The sequence below is a fragment of the Chiloscyllium plagiosum genome, unplaced genomic scaffold (genome assembly GCF_037043375.1).
Source record: "Chiloscyllium plagiosum isolate Xiang-an unplaced genomic scaffold, Cpla_swu_hap1 HiC_scaffold_16, whole genome shotgun sequence".
Taxonomy (NCBI): domain Eukaryota; kingdom Metazoa; phylum Chordata; class Chondrichthyes; order Orectolobiformes; family Hemiscylliidae; genus Chiloscyllium; species Chiloscyllium plagiosum.
In genome coordinates, this window is record NW_028270154.1 from 32,302,463 (window position 1) to 32,328,557 (window position 26,095).

The window sequence follows — 26,095 nt, forward strand, 5'->3', positions numbered from 1 at the left end:
TACTAACACCTTTTACCAATCAGGGGTAATTTAAAAACTAATCAGTACTCTCGTATGCAGTATAAATATTGTTTGTACTCTTGAATTGGCTTTCTTACAAAATGTCCTGATGAATGCACGATGGAAAGCTTCAACAAAATAAATCTTATTTCCAACAATACTCAAAAACAAGTATAGTGTAATGTGGGCTCCTGTTGCCCCATCTCATGCAACTAGCTTTGATCAGTTTGCGTGGTGAGTTTTGAATTGTACAATTCAGTTTTTGCACCTGTGTTGTTACTTATAGAAACCTTTTTGTCTATTTTTAACATTTGCTGAAGAGATTTAGCATTAAGATAGTTTAGGTATTTTGAAGCATTATGCACAATGAAAATTCTCTGTGTTATGATTTACATAATTCTGAAATGATACAACTTACTTACTGAACCAGATGTTGCTGTCATTCGAGTGGAGATGTTATTAGAAAGATACGGCATAGAAGAAGACGACATGCTCCATCATAGCCCTGTCAGACATACTCTTATACTGCATTAATGCATGAACAATTTTGTCAAGTCATTTATGACACTGAATTACACAGGATGTCTGCATGGCAGATGGAATATAATACTGGAACTTAGGGCCATAGAGTCATACAGCATGGAAACAGACTCTTCGGTCCAACCCAACCATGCCGAGCAGAAGCCCATACTAAACAAGTCCCACCTGTCTGCTCCTGGCCATATCCCTCCAAACCTTTATAATTCACGTCGTATCCAAATGATTTTTAAATGTTACAACTATACCCACATCCACCACTTCTTCTGGAAGTTCATTCCACACACAAACCATCCTTTAAACGTTTGCCCCTCAAATTAAAAAAAAATCTTTCTCCTCTCGCCTTAAACGTGTGCCCGAGTCTTGAATACTAGGGAAAAGACAACTACTATTAACTCTGTCGAGATATCATGTGAGATTATGTTCTTTGGCAGGAACAATACAAGAGCTCATTATTTAAATGAGGAAAGACTGCAGAAAGCTGGAGCACAGAGGACCTTGGGGATCCTCGTGTGAATCAGCGTTAGCAACAAAGTTCAACAAATGATGGGGAAGACAGATGGACTGTTGCCCTTCTATTTCAAAGGGAATGGAGTAAGAAAGTTGGAAGGTTTTGCTTACACTATACAAAGCACTAGTCAGACCACAGCTGGAATATTGTGAATCATTTTGGTTCCCTTATCTAAGAAAAGATATACTGACATCAGTGGCAGTACAGAGAAAATTCACGAGGTTGATTTGGATATAGAGAGATTTTCTAGTGAATGGAAGTTGAGTAGGTTGAACTTATACTTCCTGGCTTAACAAAGTATATACAGAGAGGTTGCTTCCCCTTCTAGCACAATATAGAATCAGAGGACAGAATCTCAGATTAAGGTGTTGCCCATTTAAGACCAAAATAAGGACTTTTTTCCCTGAGGTCAGTGAATCTGTGCAATTCTTTGCCACAGATGGCTGTAAAAGATGGGTTGTTATGTATATTCAAGTTTAGACACCTTTTTAATTGGCAGGGGGATCAAGGATTATGTGGAAAAGGGCAGGAAAGTGGAATTGAAGGTTGTCACCATCAGCCATGAATGGTGAAGCAGACTCGATGGACTGAATGACTTACTTTTGTTCTGATGTCATATAGTCTTACAGGATGTCTGCACTCAAAATTGCCCTGACCAGGCCCTGGACTTGTATTCACACAGCGGCATCCTCCTCGTAGGCTGTGAGCATTCCTACTAGTTGCTACCACTTTCAGCACCGGTGTAGACGTAACGGAGCCACTCTTCTTGCTTCAGGAGGGCCCTTTGTGTATGCTGTCCCATTGCCCTCCCCAACACCACCACCACCATCAATTGCCTGGGAGGGGTCCAAGCACGATTGAGTGCAGCAGCTGCACACTCTGTTCCCTAACTGACCCACACCATTGCCACTAACATGCTGCCAAAAGAAAACAACACCATCAGGCAGCTGCCACAATGTAGCTAGGAACAAGTAATGCCTCTCAGAAGATGGACCAAAGTTTTGGTGAACAAAGGCTCCATTGGTGCATGCCCAGGGCAGTCGCATCTGAGGTTGCACTCTCAGAATGTCTCTGTATTCTGTATATAGAATATTGCATGTTGTACGTTTTAAATTTTTAGATTTATTTTCACTTATTTCAGTTACTGTTAGAATTCAGTCATTTTGTGCACAGGAATTTCATATTTGGAAGATACAAGTACAATTTGTTGATACTTTTTTCTGCTAAGGAAGATCCTATGCAACTTGAGTTTTACTCTGGTTCCCACGGGAATCAATGTTATCATTTGACAGTATTTCAACAAAAGGTGCAATTTTCAGGACTGCAACCGTGACTTTGAGGGCTTCCTGTATTTCTCTTGCAGCGTTATTGTTTTGGAATGGAACAATTATAGTAAGATACCATAGTTACAAACTTTTATGATTCTGTTCTAGATTATTTGGAATTGAAGTTACAATTCTTCTAGAAAAGAAGTTCACCGTAATCATTTAAGCTTCACTTATAGAAAAGGAAAGAAAGGAATATGCAGTTTTGTTGGAGTAATTCTGTTGGGAGTGTTCATTTATCCCCAATAATATACTAAATTTTCACTAAAGATTTATGCCTTGGAGGACTAATTTCAAACAATAAAACTGAAAATTCACCATTACAGTAAATATATCTACTGTCATGTTGCATGCTGTTGACTTTTATGGAATTTTCGTACAAGAATTTGTACCTTTTTAGAATATGTTTCGGAAATTGTGGGAGTTTTTAAGGTGCTTTGTAATGTTCTGCTTAATGGTACAAGTGTCAGAGGTAAGTCTTTGATTCTCCAGTTGGAGCCATAAAGGAATAATTTGACCAGCCAGGTTCCCTATTATTCAGTATGTCAAGAAAATCAATGTCAGGGAAGAGCCCACAGCTCATTTTTTTTTCCTGTCACTATTGAATAGACTCTGTGTTGCTATAGTGATAGTGCATAGATAAGCTGCAGCAGTGGTGGAAGGCAGCAGTAGAGTGTGACAGATGAAATACTATAAAACCTACTAACAGATTATCAATTTGAGCCTGATATCCTTTTTCTAAGCAATCTTATTTTCGCTAATCTATCCTTTTTTTCCCCTTATGCCTTGTCATGTTTAAATAACTTATCTGCATTGTCGTCAATTTGTATCAAGTGTGAGCTTCTACTCTTTGTTGCCAATCTGTGAAATGATAGCAAGGAAACCAAGTTAAACTGGGAGTTATAATACCTTAAATAGGGTGCACTTAAAATACTATTTTAACTAATAATGCTTGTGTACAAGGTTTGATTGAATTGAGATAAATGATAGCAAGACTCCACTGTGGATGAGTAATGCAGTGAAAGATTGTCAAGTTTTAAGCAGTTAGAAAATATAGTTTAACAATGCCTGTTTGTAAAACCAGTGTTTGTTCCTTGCTAATTCTAATACTGGGATGCTTAAGCTCGATTGAACACCAACACCGCTGAAAGATTGTACATGTCAGCATCCTAGCTTAAAATTGTGATAGGTTTAGGGATGGAGAAAGCTGCAAGTCAGTTGAGATTCTGTGAAAGAAGAGGTTGTTTACCATGAAATGTGATCATTTTACTTTTCTGTCTTCTACTGTTCTGTTGACTTTTTTAAAAAAATTAATCAACTTTTTATCTTGGCAAAGTGGCTTCAGGAGAAACCCAGCCTGATGATGAATTGAATTAGCATGGGTTTGTGTGATTGCTGAAGTCAACATTGGCTTCGTTGGTAGTACATTACAAGGCTCAGGGGTCAACTTCAGACTGGGGAATGAGTTAAAACAAAAATTAAGCTGTAATGGACCGTCAGAGGTGCTGAATTCAAAATGAACTGTTTAAACTGATTTCCATCTGCCCATGTGAATGGATGTAAAAAGTTCCATGGCACAATTTTAGTAAACAGCAGGGGTATTTTCCACAATCCAGGCTAATACCTGTCCCCAATTTAACATCCAACAAGTCTGGAAATTAGCTATCACCTTTCCTACACTGCAACACTGACTATAATTCACAAAACATACTTCATTGGCTGTAAAATGCTTCTCACAGTCATGAGGTGTTCGATGAATACTTGTCATTTTGTTTAAAGTATCTTGGATGTCAGTGTCTATACTACATCAACATTTTCTTCCTGCTAACAAACGGAAGGAGCATGCTGTATTTGAATTAGTTTCTTGCATAAAATCATGGCAAATATAATTTGTTAATCTTCTCTGATGTCTTAACTCCAAACTATGGTAATAAAATTTGGAAGTGATATCCTTGTATTTATGTATTTGAGAAACACCACTCTTCCTATATAGCAATGTTTGGGAGCGAAACATTTTCCTTCTAATGCAAGAATTTTCGTGAAATAGAATAATACATATTATAGCAGGACTGATTGATTGATTGTTTTGTAAATTAAGAACAGATGATTCTGGAACTGAGGGCAATGTAATGAGGTTGGGTGTAGCTTAAAATATACACAAGTTTACAGGAAAGAAAACACTCTCATATAAACGTATGAATATTCTATAAATGTACAGCACACAGAAGTACGCTATTTGAATCAACTTGTCTTGCTGATATTTATGATACATCCGAATCACTTCCCTACTTGTTCCATCCAACCTGTCAATATATCCTCCTTTTCTAATTTCTCTTAAAATCTAATTTACCTTTACTTTAAGTGCAGCTATGCTATTCACTTTAACTCCATATAGTAGCAAGTTCCACATTCTCAACAGTTTTTGGGGCAAGACATTTCTCATGAATTCTTTATTAGACATATTCATGGCTATCTGATATTTAAGGTCTCTTACTTTGAACTCTGTCACAGATATTTAACACACAATTTAAAGGAGTTGATGGTGATAAAAGGTAATTAGTATGGGAAAATGATTTGAATATAATATTGAAGTAGAATCCTTGTGGCAAGCTAAGAACACAATTTATATAAGCTGTTGTTTTCTGCCTTAACAAAAAAGTATCTCTTTAAACCTTCCGTTTGAAGTCCTCTCACCTGAAATTTTCTGTTGCACACAAATATGCAAAATAGGCTGCGGATCAAGCCATTTGACCCTTTTGAGTTGCTCTGCTTTTTCAGTATGTGTGTATATATTAAATACATGTTGTTTTGCTGTAATTATGATGAAATATATTCTGGTAATTTGTCAAATCTAATTGTCTTGTATATGCACAATGAAAACCTGAATGTTTTTTGACTGACCTAGTGCTGTAGGCCAGAAATATACATTTAGAAATTGAAATGATAAAGATGTGGAATCTCAGTTGTTATTTTCTCTCGAGATTTACCATGTGTTGTTTGCGTACCAGTACTCCCTGTTGGATTGTAAGTGTCCCAGTGCTCATGATTAACGTTATCTAAGTGTTGGTAATTTCTTGAGATTCCACATGCTGGTGCTCTCTTCCAGTTTGTAATGCTTGTGACATTCTGCCTTTCTGATTCCACCTGCTTAGCAAAGCTATTTTCAGTGACCTTTTGTGTGCTAATAGTTTTCATTGGTATCGAGGTTTATCTTCTATTGCACTATTTTTTGTGTAATATCACTGTCATCTGACTTTGTGCTTTTCTCTCCCAGCATTTGCTGCTTGAATATCAGTAATCAGATGTCCACCCATCCACAGCGTGAAGTCACCAAAGCATCTGTCGTGTGACTGCATTTATGATGCATTATTGTCCATTTTCTTAGCTTGTCTTCCTGATGCCTTCAAGATAGCTTTGAAAGTTAGCGCATTTTGAGAAGATTTGTAGCTCAGGCTGAAGTTCTGGATGAAGGTTTGCTCACTGAGCTGGAAGGTTCATTTTCAGATGTTTTGTCAACATACTAGGTAACATCTTCAGTGAGCCTCCGAAGGAAATACTGCTGGTGTTTCCGGCTTTCTATTTATATGTTTGGGTTTCCTTGGGTTGGTGATGTCATTTCCTATGGTGATGTCATTTCCTATGGTGATGTCATTTCCAGTTCTTTTTCTCAGGGGGTGGGAGATGGGATCCAAGTCGGTGTGTTTGTTGATAGAGTTCACCAAACATATAAATAGAAAGCAGGAAACACCAGCAGTATTTCCTTCGGAGGCTCACTGAAGATGTTACCTAGTATTGTGACGAAACATTTGAAAATGAACCTTTCAGCTCAGCAAGCGAACCTACATCCAGCTTTAAACATAATTATTAAAGAGGTGTAGTAGTAGAAAAGGACATGTTTGTTTGAAAGTTCGTGAATGTAGTAGGTTAAAATTTCTTGTGGGAGACAGTGGCGTAGCGGTCATGTCAAGGGACTGATAATGCAGAAACCCAGGCTCTTATTTCAGTGGCATAGAACATTACAGTGCAGTACAGGCACTTTGCCCTTCAATGTTGTGCCGACCTGTGAAACCAATCTGAAGCCCATCTAATGTACACTATTTCGTTTTCATCCATATGTTTATCCAATGACCATTTAAATGCCCTTAATGGGTGCTATAATGAGTTTTAAAGTCAATTAACAAAACCTTTGGATTTCATTTAAAAAGCTAGTGTAATGACAACCACAAATCCACTATCAATTGTTGTTTAAAAACCCATATGGCTCACTAATGTCCTTTAGGGAAGAAAGTTTACCATCCTTAGCTGATCTGGCTTACATGTGACTACAGAGCCACAACAGTATAGTTGACTCTTAGCCACCCTCTGAAATGGGGTTCAAGCACGGTTAGGGATGAGGGTGTAATCTAAATATTATACTATATAACAATAAATACAATTATCATTTGGATTTTAAAATACAGTCAGATGTGGTGCAATTCTGTGAGGGTGATGTTTTTAAACACGTCAGAATGTTTTGTAATGGTGATCTGGTTCATCAACTCTAAGTGAACTTGAGTGCAGTCAAGTGACTAGCAGGACTCTGTAGAATTAAAACATAGGATGTTTATTCTGATATGCTTAGAGTTTACTTTATTAGTTTACTTTTTGAGCTCAGTTCAGAAAAATCTGGAGTTTAATTCAAAAGGGAGAATGGTTTGTGCTAGGAGGAGAATGAAGCTGTGTGTTTACGGATCTAGTTACCCTCGCCAAAATGTATTGATTGTGGAGCTTCAAATCAGGAGAGTTTAGATAGAAATATTTAAGTTGCTGGGACTGGAAAAAAAAGGCCCTTAATATTGTAAAAGGTTCATTCTAGTAGACTGAGACAAGAACCATAAACCTGTCTGAACATTTCAAGAAGAAGAAACTGAGACGAATCGTTCAAGTAAAAATATAAAGTACTGATATGGGAATGATGTTTTCTCTGGAGTTGAGTATCTCCAAAAGGAGAGACAGTATTTGGAAACTGAAGCTTTAATCACAGCTAAAGGTAGCACTAAACAAATCTGATCTCAGTATGAATCCTGGTTTGACAAATGACATTTTGTTTTGAGTTTTGTATTAAATTCTTTCTAATTGTAGCACGTGCACATTTTACTTATGTTATTTTTTTTTCTCTTGTGTAACATACTTCTGTTTTTAAAGAAATTCTGCAACTTCATGGTGACTAACCACAGTGATTACCAACAACAAAAATTAATTAGCCCAATGAGTCAAATGCCTTTTGAAAATCCACATATATTATACTCACTGCTTCCCCTTTCATCTATCTGGCTTCTTACCTTCTCCTCCATGAAGTCATGTTGACTCTGCTTGATCATAACATGTATTTCTAAACACTCTGCTATGACATCCTTCATAATGGAGTAACCTTTTCCCAGTAAAGAGATATTAAGTCAACTGGCTCCTTTTTCTCCCTTTTGCACCTTCCCCTTTTTAAATAAAGCTGTTGCATTGGCAGTTTGCCAATCCTTGGGAATTTTCCAGAATCTAGATGAAATCAGATGGCCAAAGGTAGCCCTAAATAAGGTGAATATAGAATGTTTTCAGGACAGTTGACTCCAGAACACACTGTTGTAACAGATCAGGGAGCAGGGCATTTTACATCAAGATCTAATTAATTAATAAATAACCTCATAGCAAAGTCATCCCTAGGTACCAGGAACCATCATAAATAAGGGGAATCGTGAAGCTATGAAAGCACCATGTCAGTATACTATCTCCATTCCCATGAGTTTCAATTTTGTGTGCTAATATCATACCTGGGACCTTATCAAAAGCTTTCTGAAAGTCCAAATAAACCACATTCACTGGCTCCTTTGCAAGACATCCCTGTTACTACTTGTTGACTCTGACTATGAATCTGTTCAAGCTAAATGTAGCTGTGCATAACTTGTATCATGGTTTAATTAATTTAATATAAGAATTTTCCTTTTCTTTATCCTGTTCCAGTTTTGGCAAGCAGACTGCAGGAAGCTTAAGACGAGGCTGTGAATGTATCGTTTTAGAGACTTCAGAAATGATTGTGGTAAGAAGTATCTCTAGTTTACAAATATTTAACCATTACGTTCAGACATTGTGTGATGCATTGGCCTTTGCTTCGTGGGAGTCACGGATGGAAACAACTTGTTCAATTCATAAAAAAGTGATAAAATATAAATGATTTTTATGTAGCCAACAACTTTTGCTTGCTTTTACAATTAAAACGTGTGTAATAGAGTATCGTTTTTGAAGAGGAAATTCTATAGGGACAAAAAAAAAATCAATCATCCAAACTGAAACTTTTCATGTATTAATGTAGTTATCCACACATAAGACTTTGTTTTTATGTAGTTATGGTAGAAACCTATGGTTAAAATTAGTCCTTTTCTATTGAATAATTTCAAAGTGATTGCTTCCCTTTGAAAATATAAAATTGATTAGTTATATTTGCAAAGTTGATCATTATACTTAAATGCCTTCTTAACTTAGTTGCAACAGATTAAATTTTTTTAACATGTAGGAGCAAATTACTGCAGACATTTTTGTTTTCAGTTTTTAACATGCATGTCTTGAGAATGATTGATTGCACTCTGAGTTCTGGTTTTTGTAAATTTCAAGAACATTAACTTCTGGCTGAGTATTGAGACAAAAGTGACAGGAAGGAATATCCCTTTCTTTATACTGGATCAGATTTTTTCTGACTGAGAACAAGGTTTTAGATTCACTGAGCCTGCATATTTTGAAAGTGGAAGCACAGGAGGATTGCTACCCCTCCAATCAGGTAGCAATATTTACCTTATTGTTCCTGTGATAGGGAAGAAAAAATACTTAACCTTCACCTTTTGATGACTGTGTCCCTGCAGAAATTGTTTTTGTATGTATAGCGAGGAAGAAAAAATGGATGTTGTGCTGTAACATCTTTGTGTTAATGCTGGTCCATTTGCCCACACGTGTACACATTACTCCTTTAATGTGATGAAAATCATAAAGATGTGAGAATGATAGACAAAATGTCTTTGGAAGAGAAAAGTGACTGAAGAGGCAAGCATGCTTGGGCTGTGAATTTTGGCTTTGCTATTTTCTTTAGTGCTATTGTTAGCATTATGCTGTACTGTTATTTTTTTTGTCCTTAGTAGAACTAGTGTTACTCACTGCTGTAGTGACCCTTTATAAGACCAGCTCAAGTGAGATCTTCTATCTTTTTGTTTCAGCACAGCTACATTTGCAAACTTCACATCTCTTACTTTGATTCTTTAATAATTATGTGTTCAAATTCTGTCTTTCACTTTTTTTATAATGAGTTATAATGAGCATCAAATATTTTATGTCTCACTTGAATACTATGTGCACCCATTTTGCAAGGAATTTGCATGTATCTGCCCTGCCAGGTTTTGACTGTTTTGTTACATCGCCCTGTTATTTCATTTCAAACAGAAAAACATACTTTCACAGTATCAAAGTGAGTAAATTACAATTTATTCATTTGTAATTTAATCATGTAGTGCTTAACTCCTTTCCCTCCTGTATCATTAAACTTCTTCCTGCATTATGCAAATGAGATTGTGATTTTAATTTCTTGAAGGTGATGGATATTATCTTCTGAATCCTGATGGTAGTATACTGTTGTAACTAAGGAGCATCAAATGTTTTATGTCTCATTTGAATACTATGTGCACCCATTTTGCAAGGAATTTGCATGTATCTGCCCTGTCAGGTTTTGACTTTAGCACAACAAAAACTTTATTCAAGTCAACCACCCATCCCTACCTCTGCATCAGGACTCGTAAAGATAAAAACATGTTGATGCTAGGTTTTGAGTAAAGCTCCAGCTCTTTTGTTCAAAGATGTTGTCATGTTTTTGTTCAATATAGTTTGATGTTTGAAAGATAAGTATCTTTCTTCCCGCTTTAAATTTGCGGTAGTAACTTGAACAAAGAAAAGTTGTGCTTAACATAATGGGTTCACTATATCCAACAACCTCAATAGGGTGGCAATTACAATAGCACTTGCTTATTTTTTGCCTTTTAATACATTAAAACATAACAAGATACACCACAGGATTACAACAATGAGTCTTGTAAAGAGTTGTGATCCATGAGCAAAATGTTGGTTGAAGAGACAGATTTTATGCATTGTCTCTTAGACTATGCTGATGGAAGCAGGATCATAGCTAAGTGAGTCTCTTCACTAAGGCAGAGGAGAACTTCCACTCAACAAAGCAGAAGCTCTGTACCCCTGGCAGTGTCAGTGACAGTAATATATCTACCAGTTTCTAGGTCCTGTGTCCTTGGAGTCAATAACCTAATACGTAATAAGAGATTTCATAAGTTTGGAGAAATAATGGCATGGAGCTGGAGTTGGGAGACATCTGTCAGAGTCTTGTTGGAGTGCAGTAGTGTGATAAGAATTGTGGAGGTCTTGATGGAGAGGCTGAGGTTAAGAGAAGAAAAAGGAACAGACAGATTTGCAGGTTAGGCTATGCATGATATAGAAAAGTGACAGGTGTGATGTGTAGAAGGGATCCCTGAGGGATGTGCTTTCCCTGTCTTTCCTGCCCAGCAGCAGAGCAGATCCACTTGATAGGCCTCTCTCATACCTTGAATTCCTCCCAGCACTCTCAAAATTTAGACCAGATGGGGATCAGCCCTCGGATAGCAGTTCACTGGGACAAAGATAGGAGGTCCATCCTACACTTCACTCACCTCATGTAAAATTGAGGGCACGTCAGGGATGAATGGGAGTCGGTGGGAAAACCATCTAGGGAATTTAATAGTTTCTTATCCCACCTTCTCCAGAAGCAAACCTGTGAGTAAAAAGCGTAAAAACTTTAATATAGAGTGGTTATAGGACAGAAGAAAGTCCTTTAGCCTTTTACACCAGTGAGCTCTCAGCTAATACTAGTTCCTGCCTTTTTCCTGCAAACTTGCAATTTTTTCTCTTGTGATAATTATCTGATTTCCTTCTGAAAACTGTATCTGCCGCCACCAGGCACCTAATCACTGCGTAACGTTTCTCCTCAAGTTGCAGTTGTTTCCTTTGCCAGTTGTGTGAAATTAGTGGCTCTCGTTCTTGATATTCTCCAGTTATGTTACAAGAAATAAGAACATGAGAAAGTTATTCGACCCTTTGAGGAGGAGCGGGAAGTGGAGGAGATGCGGTCCGGAGTCCGTGCGGGGTCAGTCGGTTCCGCAGGCTTGAGCCCCGCCCCTCCAATCGCCACCAGGACAGAACCCCACTGGTCCTCACCTACCACCCCACCAACCTCCATATACATCGTATCATCCGTCGTCATTTCCGCCACCTCCAAACGGACCCCACCACCAGGGATATATTTCCCTCCCCTCCTTTATCAGCGTTCCGAAAAGACCGCTCTCCCTCCGTGACTCCCTCGTCAGGTCCACACCCCCCACCAACCCAACCTCCACTCCCGGCACCTTCCCCTGCAACCGCAAGAAATGCAAAACTTGCGCCCACACCTCCCCCCTCACTTCCCGCCAAGGCCCCAAAGGATCCTTCCATATCCGCCACAAATTCACCTGCACCTCCACACACATCATTTACTGCATCCGTGCACCCGATGTGGCCTCCTCTATATTGGGGAGACAGGCCGCCTACTTGCGGAGCATTTCAGAGAATACCTCTGTGACACCCGGACCAACCAACCCAACCGCCCCGTGGCTCAACACTTCAACTCCCCCTCCCACTCCACCAAGGACATGCAGGTAGACCATGGCAACACGACGGTTGGAGGAAGAGCGCCTCATCTTCTGCCTGGGAACCCTCCAACCACAAGGGATGAACTCCGATTTCTCCAGTTTCCTCATTTCCCCTCCCCCCCACTTTGTCTCAGTCAAATCCCTCGAACTCAGCACCGCCTTCCTAACCTGCAATCTTCTTCCTGACCTCTCTGCCCCCACCCCACTCCGGCCTATCGCCCTCACCTTGACCTCCCTCCACCTATCGCAATTCCAACGCCCCTCCCCGAAGTCCCTCCTCCTTACCTTTTATCTTAGCCTGCTGGACACACTTTCCTCATTCCTGAAGAAGGGCTTATGCCCGAAACGTCGATTCTCCTGTTCCTTGGATGCTGCCTGACCTGCTGCGCTTTTCCGGCAACACATTTTCAGCTACTTTCATTGGTATACAAGGACACCCAGATTCCTTTCTATATTCACATGTCCTAAAACATCCTTTGTTTTTCTCACTGAAGAGTGTATTACAATAGAACCTCAATTATCCAAACGAGACAGATGGGGAGTATTTTGCTCGGATAATTGATCGTTTGGATAATTAATCTGATGGTAAAGAAGCGGTAATTTAAGTGCCGGTTATCCGGTAATGCATGCCATGATGCCACTTAACTAATAACTGAGTGCTGAATTGCCTAATGCCATTTTTATGGGACCTTGAGATCTTGTTTGTATAATCCAAAATTCAGATAATTGATGTCCGGATAATCGATGTTGTACTGTATATCATACTTAGCCATGTACTGCATCTGCCATGTGTTTACCTCCTCACTAACTTGTCTAAATCACCTTGAAGCCCCTTTGCTGTTTCCTCACTCGCATAATCCTACCTAGTTTTGTGTAATCCGTAGACTTGGAAATATTACATTTGGTTCCTTCATCCAGGTCTTTTTATATTTTGTGAATACTTGGATGCCCAAGCACTGAACCTTACTGTACCCCACTAGTCATTTATTCTCATTCTCTGTTTCCTGTCTATCAACCAATTCTAAATCCATGCTAATATGTTGCCACCTAATCACATGATTTAACTTTGCCCGCTAACTACATACAAAGAATCTTATCAAAAGCCTTCCACAGAACCTCTGGATAGCTTAGATTGTTTGGAATTGTGGGTATTGCAGTTTTAAAAAACTTGTTAAAATTCCAAATGCACCATCAAGCTCAAATGTTTAAGTTTGAATCCCAAGAATTCAAATTTGCAGTAAACAGTATTAACACCTTTACAAATCTCATTGTTTCATCACAATTACCACTTTCATGCCCTGTGCTTGTAATTCCATTAACAAGCTTATAATGTTGCACTTTAAGACCACACCAACTTCTTTTGACATCCATCTGTACCATATCAACTGCATAACCCTCATCAAACCTGAATGTTAAACAGGATTTATCTTTGACATTTCAATGCTGTCTTTGCATAATTAATCCACCCATGTCCAATTGCTTGGTAATTTTGTCTTAGATTATTATTTCCAAAAGCTTTTCTGCCACTGAGATTAATATGGCCTTTCATTGCTGGCTTTATCTTTGCCTAATTTTTTGAACAAGGATCTAAACTTTGCAATTCTACAGTCCTCTGGTACCACTCCCATATCTATGTCGTATTGAAAGATTTTAGGTGGCGCTTCCATAATTTCAACCCTTGCTTTCCTCCGTAGCTTAAGTACAGCCAGCCTTTCTGATAACTTCTATTGTCAATTTTTAATTCATCCAGTGTCACCATTTATCTCTTTCCTCTAGAACTATGGAAGCTTCTTCCTTTGCACAGACAAATTCAAAAAACATATTTATATTTGTGCCATGCCCTCTGTCTCCATGAGTAAATCCCCATTTTAGTCATTAATCAATCCCACTTTTGTTTTTACTACTCCTTTGCTAATTTTGTACCCATTTGATATTTTAACTTTCTCAGCTGGGAGAGTTAGACCTATCTTTTGCTATAAGTATTGCAAAATAATCTAATATTTTTCAAATTATGATTGTTTTAGAGCATGTATTTATAAGTGATCCTATTGCTGTAAAAGAATTTCAGAATTCTTTTATAAAAGAAAGGGCATTTTAGAAGTAGAATTGGAAGTAATTCAGACCATAAAAATGTGTGATCATGTTCACCAGTTTGGAGCTTTATCAAATAAATGTTTTCTTTTTATATACAGCTAACTCTTGTGGAGTCAAGAATTAAAGTGACATGCTACCCTGGTGGGAAAATACTGAAATTCCTGATGAATTGCATGCTAATTGATGGTGTAAAAGCACTGTTACCCTGAGTAAAGTTAAACCATGTTAAAATTTTGATATTCCTCATAAGAATTTGAATGAAATAGAAATCAAAGGTTCATTTTCAGACGCTTCGTCACCATACTGAGTAACATCTTCAGTGAGCCTCCGGACGAAGCACTGCTGATAATTCCTGCTTTCTATTTATATGTTTGGGTTTCTTTGGGTTGCTAATTTCATTTCCTATGGTGATATCATTTCCTGTTCTTTTTCTCAGGGGGTGGTAAATGGGGTCCAAGTCAATATGTTTGTTGATAGAGTTCAAGTTGGAATGCCATGTTTCTAGGAATTCTCGTGCGTGTCTTTGTTTGGCTTGTCCTAAGATGGATGTGTTGTCCCAATCGAAGTGGTGTCTTTCCATCTGTATGTAAGGAAACTAATGAGGGAGCGTCATATCGTTTTGTGCCTAGATGGTGTTCATGTATCCTGGTAGCAAGTTTACTGCCTGTTTGTCCAATATAGTGTTTGTTGCAGTTCTTGCACAGTGTTAGCAAAACTAATGTCATTTACAAAAAACCATGCAAGAACTGTAACAAACACTACATTGGACAAACACATTTTGAGTATCTAAAGTGCATATATTTGATTGCGTTCTTGATGATTCATTATCAGGGAAAGGAAATAAAAATTAATGAAGCTGTAATGCAATGGGATTGCTGAAGGTGTAATAACAACTTTTGACCTGGAAGCTGTATAATTAAACAGTATGGTGGAATCTGAAATTGTTTCTAAGACTGTTTGAAATGTGCTTTTAAGAGTTTGCATCAATAGTAAACTAGCTGATTGTTATTTTCTTAGTGAGAAATATAGGTCATTTTGCCTCTGTGATTCTTTACCTGATCTGGGTGTGGGCATAGCCGCAAAGAGAAAGCAGATACAAATAAAGGGAAAAAATGCATTCTTATGATGGGAGTAATTATTGGGTAGAGGTCAGACATTCAGTCGGGTAGAAAAGAATACAGGATGTCTGTCAGATGTGATGTGAAATAGCTAAAGAAAGCTCTAAAACCTACAAGCTGTGCATTTACTCAGAAGTGGCCAACAATGAGTGAGACTACCATTGGTTCATTGAAAAGAGTCTGGAAAGCTGCACCATCACAACTGTGGTGATCTTCTGGAGAGAGGTTTCATTGAAGTGTGTTTGCTAATGATTACTATACCCTACAAACAGAAGGTATAAGTTGCTGATAGATTAAGTTTCCTGATGTTTAAAGTGCTTGAGCAGCAGTGACAGTGGGACCTGATTTGAGCATGCCTGACTTTATTTGATCATAATTCCAAGAAAATACATTGTGCTTCCTGGCCTTTTAGGCAAATAAATGACTTTTTCTTAAACTGAATATCACTTTACAGATTATGCTTTTTAAAAAAAAATGATGAGTTTTGTGCAACACAAATAAATTTCACAATTCATGTTTTGTGTTGTTATCAAATATCTTGTCTTATTACCATAGGATGCAAGTTGTTGTTGTATATTTAATTATGTCGCATAAACTGTCATATAAGTATTTATACAATAAATTGAATGCCAGAGTTCATAACACTTCCATTGATGATGTGATGCATTGGAGTTTTGAAAATACAAATATACAATTACAGTTGGAAGCTGAACCATTGCAGTTGCCTGCAGATGAAAGGGAAGAGAAGCAAGCTTAGTGAGAGAATTGCATCAAACTCACTTTTGTACACTTCAATGTAGTTAATTATGGAATGACGTAATCAGTAACAACAGGGCGGATCTTTTATCTACCTTTCATACAAGGATCATGTTTGGACATCCTTATTGAATGTAAGGAGGGGGTTAAATGAACACAATAGGCAAAATGACAAAAAAATGCAGTCTCTGCTACTTTGAGACATTTGGTTTTTCAGAGGAAAACAACCTGGCATATATCCAAATACGAAACAAAATGCTTACTGAATAAATACTCATTGAATAAGTGTTAAGCTGAGGTTATGCTGGTGCAGATATGAAAAAAATGGAATAATGTATGACAAAATAACGTAAGAATGCATCACATTTGACAAAATATGCAAGAGGAAAAAAAGAGAACATGCTCAGTACGTTGCTCACATGCAAAACAAGAAGTGATTTTTGCACTGATAAACCGTTATTTAGAGTTTCCTGGAAGGAAGGAAGTTGTGGCCTCTTGCTTATTGAAACATAATTTTTCTCAGTTAGCATGCAGTTGTGCCTGTGTGTGGTTTATATTCCAAAAGTGGTCCCCCATCTCTCTCAAATGTTTTTTACGTATTTCTCATGAGTCTCTTAAGGTTACATAGACTTTCTGTGATATGGAAGAACTGGATGTTCAATCAGGATCCTGAACATGTATTTCAGGTTGAAAATGTCAGTGAGAATGAGGAGAAAAATCTACAGAGGGAAGTCACCAACAGGCAGTCTCGTCGGCGCTTCAGGAAGATCAACTTGAAAGGAGAGCGGCAAACAATCACAGACAATGTGGATTCCTATCACCCTGACAGACCTCATCAGACTAACACTTATCACATGGTAAAGTCATTTCTTGCTACTAACTGAATGTTTATTAACCATCGGATAAGTTTAAAAATTAAGATTATTATCATTTTACAACTTTAAACTGAATTTTGCAGCTGAGTTGAAATAAATTGGGGAAATTATCTTCCGGTTCAAACAAAGTATGTTTACACTGGAACTGCAGCTAAACTTCCAATGGTAACTACTGCCATACACTTCAAAAATGTTATCATTGGTAGCTGGTGCTCTTTGGATGCATATTTTGATTAACATTTAGTCAGACAAGATGATTGTTCAGCAGTAGGCCTAAGTTTTGATTGATTGAATGATTTTATTGTTGCATGTATTTGTTACAAATACATGAAAAGTTTACAGTCTGTTCTGATATAACACAATAGTTCCTTTCCCATGCAATCCCCCATTATAGAAAAATTGAGTAATAGTAGCACCATTTAAACTAATGGGACCAAAATTTTGTTATAGCCAATGTAGGTGAAGAAAGTTTGCATTCGACAAATAATGGTCTAAATTCTTCAGTCGCTTAATAGCCAATGGGCGTTGAAGAAACATGTGTTATAGCAGAACCGACTGTATAGTGGTGCCTTTTGCATATCACTTGATAGTTTTGATGGGTTTTTCCACCTTTAATAAACATTTCCTTAATGCATGCACATAAATGTATGTCTATCTTTCAGTTATTCTGATTTCTCTTCAAGTTAGAAAAACAAATTGAGTATGTTAAAAGATTTGGTAAAATGGATGATAGATTCTTTGTGGAAAACTAGCAGTGTTGTTAGGTGAGAGGGAGGAGGCAAGAAGTGAGTTGATGCCCAGCACTGGAGACTGAGAGGATGCACATTGAATTTCTCTGGTCTGCTGAGTTCTTAGTTTTTACGATCAGGATATGTCTCAGCTTCATTCAGTGCCTCCAGAGAGGAGTGATTTCCTGGGCAACATTGGATCTTGAAAGCACTAGCATAAATGGCAGAGATCTGGAATTTTTAAATCAAGCATTATATGCAGTTCATTACAGGATAATATACCTGAGAGACTTTTAAACCCCTTTCATTCAAAAAATGTTTCGAAGATACTGTATCTATGTAAAAGTGTTCACAGCTGAAGATTTCCTTTTGAAGTACATTTGTTCATTTATGTAGTTAAAGATAACAGCCAATTTACACTCGGCATGTTCCCACAAATGACAAATAATAGTCAGGACACCTGGAGCAGTCACTTATTCTTCTTTGTAAAATGCAAAGGAATTTTTAAAATGTTTTGATTAGATGTTTTCATTCGTGTAAATTAGCTGTTATGTTTAACTACATTGGAAGAAATTTGTATTTACATATCAATACCCTTGACTATATGGTGACTTTACAGTGAGTGAACTAGTTTGGAACTGTCATGTATGTGACCCAACAATCAATTGCATGTCAATAGAACAAGCAATAAATAATTCAATACATCAGTTGATTTGGTGTTTATCTTGGACATTTGTCCTTCAACAAATGGGAGGACTGTTTTAGTGGTCTTTAAACAATGCTATACTATCTTGTACATCACCCAAGAATGTAGATTGGATCTTGATTAACATTTTATCTGATAAATGACAACTTTTGACTCTGTAGTACCCCAGTATAGTAAATGATCTGACAGACTTATTTATTAACTTCACTGGTATGACACTTTACCTATGATCTCTTAATTATAATGTGCAAGCAGTATAACTGAACCAAGGTGATGCCCAAACATAAATTTGATTATAAACTGTAATAGATTCTGGTTATGGAAGTGGTATCAAAACACCAGATGATGTATGCTGTGAATTAAGAATTTAAACTTCAATCTTGCTGAATAATTGAACTTCATATTGCTATTTTTGTCTTGCATGTCATAATGAACAATAAAATGCCCAGTTAGTGAGAAAAGAATGAGGGTCAACTTGAGTGGATTTTATCAAGCAGTTTTTCATCCATGTCCTAGATTGAATACTCTGGAAGAAATCAACCACTGAATTAACAAGTACTCATAAAAACAAACAATTATTCAAGAAAAAAAATGCCTGCTACATGATTTTTTTTCTTAGGAAACCATTGGTCCTATCTAAACCTTTATTTCAAAAATTTCAAAATTCCAAGAGAAGTATTTTAAATAGAACAAGCAGCTACTTACATAAACAAAACATTTGGAGTATTGTGCACAGTTTTGGGCCCCATAATCTCAGGAAGGATGTAGTGGCCCTGCTGCATGTTCAGAGGAGGTCCCACTAGAATGGTTCCAGGAATGAAAAGCTAAACAAATGAGGGATATTTGAGGACTGTGGGTTCGTACTCAGTGGAGTTTAGAAGGATGAGGGAGATCTAATTGAAATGTACAGAATGGCCTGGACAGTGTAGATGTTGGAAAGATGTTTCTATTGATAGGAGAGACTAGGACCTGAGGGCATAGCCTAAGAGTAAAGGGAACGTAGACCAGGAGAAACCTCTTCAGACAGAGTGTGGTGAATCCATGGAATTAATTGCCACAGAATATTGTGGAGGCCAGGTCATTGAGTATATTTAAGACTGAGATAGATAGGTTCTTGAGTATCACGAGTTATGGAGAGAAAACTAGAGAATGGGGGGTAAGAAACATATTAGCCATTATTGAATGGTGGAGCAGACCTGATGAGCTCAATAGCCTAATGTCTGTTCCTATGTCATTTGGTCTAAAACTGCTAGTGCTACAGCAATTCTGTTGGTGGCATAAATCAAACATGTATTGTGTAAGAGTAACCTGTGTGCACAGGTTATAGAAGTTTATAGAAAGCTCAAAATCGAAATCAGTCATGCTGTGAAAATCAGCATTTTTACAAAAATCTATTTCTAGATTTCTTCCTTTCTGGTCCTCCAAGCACAGTCTCAAATGTGCCTTGAAGTGTGACATTGTGCCATCCAGATTAGTAGTGTGCCGGATTTAAACTGCTGACAGCTCTGCATCGATAATTTCTGCTTTTGCAAACAGAATGAATCAGTGCACTCATGCATTAAGCTTCTAGATTACATTTGATCCTGCAATTATTGTGAGCACAGCAGGAAACTGAAGTATATTTTGCAGATGCAAAGAAGAATGATCAAACAGTTTCAATATAGATCTCTGAATTGACAGTATTAACTGACCATGTTGTCAAGGTGTTTCTGGAGACATTTACATCTAATTTTAGTATTAAATTAATTCCCAGTGTTTTTGGTCAGTTGTAGCTAACTGACAGCCTCTCATTTTATGCTGTTAACTGATCCAAGCCAAAACATGAAATCTGAAGCAAAATGTAGTAGTTTAGTACTTTTGTTCATGGGATGCTTAATGGCATATTTCACTTCTCTATCTTTATGCTCTTTTGAAAAGCCTACAATACCTTCTATTTTCAGGTTATTTTGCGTTTAATGGTCATGTGCCTAGTTCTCAGCTAGAAAGTCTGTTCTGGAGGTGTGTGTCAACATATCAAAACAGGTTGATTAAAAATAATTTTAACGAGGACTTTGTGAAAAAGTGGTTGTGTCCTTGCCTGTGGGCTGGAAAGTCCCTCTAAGCCCAGGTGTGTGGCATGACATGTCTGAACAGCTTGATTAAAAATAATTTTCGATGTCCTTTTTTCTATAACAACACAATTAACCAACCATTAACATGATCCTTTCTTTTAGTCATAATTTTGGGCAAATTTTGAGCTATACAAAAACAAGTAACTTTTATATTCTGATATATTGCATGTGCTTCTTCTGCTATCCAAGTGTGATTAAACTAATTCAGACTGATGCATTTATTAGGTTATCAAACAGCAATATAGCTAGTTATTCAGCAGTTACTGCCCTATCACTTTTTTTAGTCACCATATTGAAGCCAAGTAACCTCAAAATTAGGCTCCCTCTTTTCTTTTTTTTATCATTACTTTATTTTGGGTTTGAAATGGATTTACTCCAGAACAATTTGTGTGATATAAAGTGTTGCTTTTATTTGAAAATACATACATGTTTTTTGACTGTAAACATTTTATTGACGACTTTTCTTTTGAGATTGGTAATTTCGGATAATCTTTCTCTTTCCGCTTCATTGTGATCCTCAGCATCCATTATTCCTATCGTACAAACATCTCTATTTGTGACTTTGGTATTTGTTCAGTTAGATTGCCAGTGAGACATATCTAAATTGTGTCTGTGTACTTCAACAAAAAAAACAGGAATTTGAATTGACACGATGGCATTAAATATTTCCCTTTCCTGTGTAACTGTAATTTTAATGTATATTTTGTGTGAAATGTTTCTCTTGTCATTTTAGGAGTTGATTTTGTGGGCTTGGTATCAGGGAGTCTGAGGTTTGTTTATTTGCATGTGTTTTTAATGAGTGTGTTTTTAAAACTCTTGCAGTAAAGAAATGGTTAAACGTTCAGTGCATTAAAGAACTTATGATTAAAATAAATTGTGGTGTTGCCTTGTGACAGGGATACACCAAATCAGAAAAATCTAGACACTGGTCAGTAAGTATGTATGGGTGTACCTGGCAGAAACTGCTGGAACCTCAGTTTAAGGGACTTACACTATTGTTAGAGAAATTCAATAGTGAGTTTTTAGTTGGTAGTTTTCTTTGAGTGTGACAAGGATTGATACCAGCTAAAGGAAAAACTACCTTGTGCATGTGTAGGAATTTGCCAATAAGGAAGCAGTTGTGGTTGTGCCAGCCTGAGTGTGAAATGTCAGTGTGGAAGTAGTGGTAACTTTGAACAGGAGTTTTGGTGTTTATAATGATATTGCTGAGGTAAAAGGAATTGTGTGCGTTTGAATCCTTTTCTAATGAATGTATGAATCTTTTCAACCTTTTTGCATTGTGTAAAATAGTTTGTTATTCTTATTTAATAAGCATTTTTTTGTGTTAAATGTGTACTGGCAGACTCTTGAGAAAGTGATGAAGAATTGACTTCCACACATTTTTAAAAAAGACAAAGTTTGGGTCCTTCAAAATAGGTTTACTGTAGTCTGACTTTGTTCAGTATTAACTTCAGCTGGGATCATGATGACATGTATCAGCAGTCAGCCTTAATTTTTCTCACTACAAATATGTGTTTTACTTACTAGTAAAACTGGGTGTAAAGGATCAACCAAATGACATAGCTGTTTATTGAAGGTATGGAAGATTAAGGCATGCCTTTTTTTTTGCATTGGAAAAATGTGACGTTTCAAAATAACAACCACCAATGCCAGTATTTGGTCATTTACTGTGTAAATTTAATACTGAGTGTGGAAGTGAATCTCTGTTTTTGGATGCATTTCCCAAAACTTCTAAAAGTGGACGTAAAACAGCAGCATCTACAGTAAATATTTCTTAGGCTTAGTTTTTAAGTTGGAGAAAAGCAAGAAGATCTATTAACTAATATTAGTGATGACATATTTTGATGCAGTTCATATTGTATCTGTGAAGAAATGACAAATGAGTGACTGCATTTTTTTTTTCTGTGCCTTTTAAAATAATAACCAAGTTGTAGACAAATTCTATTGATAATTTCAGTGTGGGTTTTCATACAGGAGTGTGGAATAAGACAATTAAATCTTCTGCTTCTGAAGATAATGCTATAGGATGTGGTATATCACCCCATCCTTGTCACACACCTGTCCTTTTGAGATCAGTTTAGTATTGAATAAAAGTACTATCATTGTGAATTAATCATCGATCAGTTCCACTGTTTTAGTACAAACAATACTTGACATCAGATTCAATCAAAACTAGGATTAACCAATCACTGATTAGTTGAAGTGATCGTCTTATCCCCCAGGACATGATTGCTATTAGGCATTAGGCCAACTGAAATTGCAAATCTTGAGCAATGTGAATTGTTGTTAATTTTGCTTCCTTTCATTGAAAATATAGCCAAATGTGAACTGCATGGTTTAGTGATAACAATGTCAGATTTGAATAGTAGTGCTAATGGTAAGATTGGCAGAAAGCATTATTATAGAGATGAAAAGGTTTAAAAACTGTAGGAGCTATTCATTGAAGTGAGATCCTAAAGCTTCATTGTTTCCCCCTTATGCTTGGATATCATGTCAGGATGATAAATCATGCCATTAACACGGCCTTAATAGTATGAATTGCCAGTCCTAACTGGCTACAGGAACAGTTAATCTGCATTATCTGCATAAATAAGACATTCAGCCCCTCAAACCTGCTCCGTCATTCTATGACAGCTCGTCACCTACCTCAATGTCTTTTTCCCATATTAACCTCAATCCCTTGATATTGCATTTAGAAATCGATCTATCTGTCTTGAACGTATGTAGTCACTGAGCTTCCATAGCCCTTTGAGGCAAAGAGTTCCAAAGGTTTACCACCGTCTGAGTCAAGAAGTTTGTCGTCATCTCAGTCCTAAATCACTTGCATCGTAATCTTGAAATTGTCTCATAATTCTCAAACCCCTCTACCCCCAGCCAAGAGAACATTTGTTTTTGCATCCACCATTCCAGCCCTGAAATAATGGTGTAACTTTTAATTAAATCACCTATCATTCTTTGAACTCCATAAAATACAGGCAGTCTCTTCAAACTCTCACATTCGACTGTTGGATCTCCACTGCACTTCCACTGTGGGAAGTATATAATTTCTTAGTTAAGGAGACTATTAAAAAAAAAGCATGATACGCCATACGCGCTCTCACTTAGATCCTGTGCAGTTAAAGCAATACTCCTTTAATCCTGTACTTAAATCCTCTTGGTTTAAAGACCAACATCATTTGTGTTCCTGATTGCTAGCTGCACCTGCCTGTTAGATTTCCAGGACTTGTGTATAAGGGCACTCTGGTCCTTTTGGTGAATATCAATGTTTCTCAGTCTTGAACCATTTAAGAAGTACCTTTCTACTCCATTCCTCCTACAAAAGTTGATCACCTCCCACTTACCCATATTTATATTTTATTTGCCACGTTCTTGTCCACTTAATTAGCCAGTCCAAGCCCTCTTGAAGTCTCTCTGCATTTTGCTCACAACACATATTTCCATCTAGCTTTGTGTCATTTACCAGTTTGGAAATATCTATTTGGACTGCATAATCGATATATCGTGAACTGCTGGAGCCTAAGCACTGATCCTTATGGTACCCCACTGGTTACAGCCGAGTAACCTCTTCAAAAGATTTCAAATTGTTTGTCAAATATGATTTTTTTCCATCTTAAATCCATGTTATATTGCCTCTGCCCAATCAGACAATTTAACTTCTGAATATCCAGTTGTCATATTCTTTAAAACAGATTCAATTACTTTCCCGACACCAAACATTTGGCTTGCAGTTCTGTAGATTCCCATTCTATCTCTCTGCTCTATTAAATAGAAATGTTGCATTTTCATTTTCAACCTTCCAATTTTCAATCCCAACTGCAGAATCTATTGAAGATTAAAAGATGATTACCAATACCTCCATTATTTCTTCAACCACCTCTTTCACTCAAAGGTGTAGATGTGTTTAGTTGAAGATAACAGCTTAAATTGTTCAATAATTTTGGGGGAATCATATATCCCAATATATTTCTACTTCAGCACAAATTCCTGCATTCTGTTCTGGTAATGCTGAACATTGGTAGTTCTGCATTAGTTTTCCATCCATTTCTGGACCAGTAGTTATACTATAGTAGCCTGTGCTGATAAATAACATTTGTATCATAAGTGCAATAAAAGGCTGAATCATCTCAATATATAACTTAATTATTATTGCCAAAAACATTAATTACTTCATTGAGGAAAATGAATGTACTTCAGCCAAATTTAAAAATGTCACAAAAACAGTTGGAAAGCTAAGTGATGAGTCTGCAGAATGACTTAGAGAGGTTGAGTGAGTGGTCAAAAACTTGGCTGATGAAATTTAAGCAGGGAAATATGAGGTTTTACACTTTGGCAGGATGATTGGAGGAGCTGAATATTATTTAAATGGAGAAAGATTGCAGAAAGCAATAAAATAGAGAGATTTGGATGTCCACATCCAAAAACTTCCACTTGGCATCCAAGTTTAGTGGGTGATAGGAAAGACATATGAAATATTGGCTTTTTATTTCAAATGGTGTATAAAAGTAGGGAAGCTTTGCTAAATTTATACAAGGCTCTGGTCAGACTAAGTTGGAATACGGTGAACAGTGTTTGGTCCCTTATCTAAGGAAAGATCCACTGGGCTTGGAAGCGGTCCAGACAAGGTTCACTCGGCTTGGAAGCGGTCCAGACAAGGTTCACTCGGCTCTTATCAAATATGGAAGACAGCCTTATGAGGAGAAGTTGATTAGATTGGGCATGTATTCCTTGAAATTTAGAAGAATGAGAGGCAACTTTATTGAACTATACAAGATTCTTAGAGGGCTCAACAAGGTAGATATGGAAAGGTTGTTTCCCCTTGTGGGACCAGAGAGCATAGTTTCAGAATAAGGCATTTCAGACAGATGAGAAGGAATTTCTTCCTTCAGAGGGTTGTGAACCAGTGAAATACTTTACCACAGCAGGCTGTTGAGGCTGGGTCACTAAGTGTATTCAAGCCTGTGAAAGACAGATGTTCAATCAGTTAGGGAATTAGCAGTTATGGAGAAAAGGTGGGCAAATGCAATTACGGGTTGTTAGGTCAGCCATGATCTCATTAAATGATGGAGCAGGCCTGATTGACTGAATGGCCTACTTTTGCTCTTGTGTCTTCTGGCCTTATAAAACCTGCACGCTGAACATCCTGGAGTTAGCATCTACCAACTCACCACAACTATCTAAATGGTAAGAGATTGGTAATAAATGTTAGCGTTTCCAATGATGTCAGTGTTCTTGGCAGAAATACAAACAAAAATACTTTTTAGTCCATTGGTTTAGCACCAAGGTGATTGAGGCATTTCCATAATTTCAGTTTAAGTAATTCATTCTAATGGTAACCTCACAATATAGGCTTAAGTTTTTAGTGGTAAATGTATGCTCTCGGTAAAAGTAGGAATGAATAATTATAAAATTGATTTTCATTTGAAGCCAAAGGACTCTCTTTCCTGTCATATCCCCAATCAAGAAAGAAAGGAATAAATTCTTTATTAATTTGTTTGTGAACAACATTTACTGTATTTAAAATGATTGCTCCAGTCTTAGTTGCTCAGTTTCCTTTTATTTTTGTGGGTAATCGTGTAACTAGAGCAATGAAGATACCG

The 26,095-nt window shown here is 37.2% G+C and overlaps 1 protein-coding gene across 12 annotated transcripts in view; it reads left to right on the forward strand.

The window, feature by feature from the left end:
• rapgef6 (Rap guanine nucleotide exchange factor (GEF) 6) overlaps window positions 1-26,095 on the forward strand; it is a 378,117-nt gene that overhangs the window by 132,150 nt on the left and 219,872 nt on the right. For 11 of the 12 annotated variants that reach the window (XM_087995268.1, XM_043703415.2, XM_087995261.1 and 8 more), the window contains 2 exons: window positions 8,365-8,440; window positions 16,765-16,935. In XM_087995268.1, the coding sequence (XP_087851394.1) occupies window positions 8,365-8,440; window positions 16,765-16,935 (247 nt within the window). The remainder of the gene's footprint in view (window positions 1-8,364; window positions 8,441-16,764; window positions 16,936-26,095) is intronic. The other variant, XM_087995265.1, reaches the window with a different exon arrangement.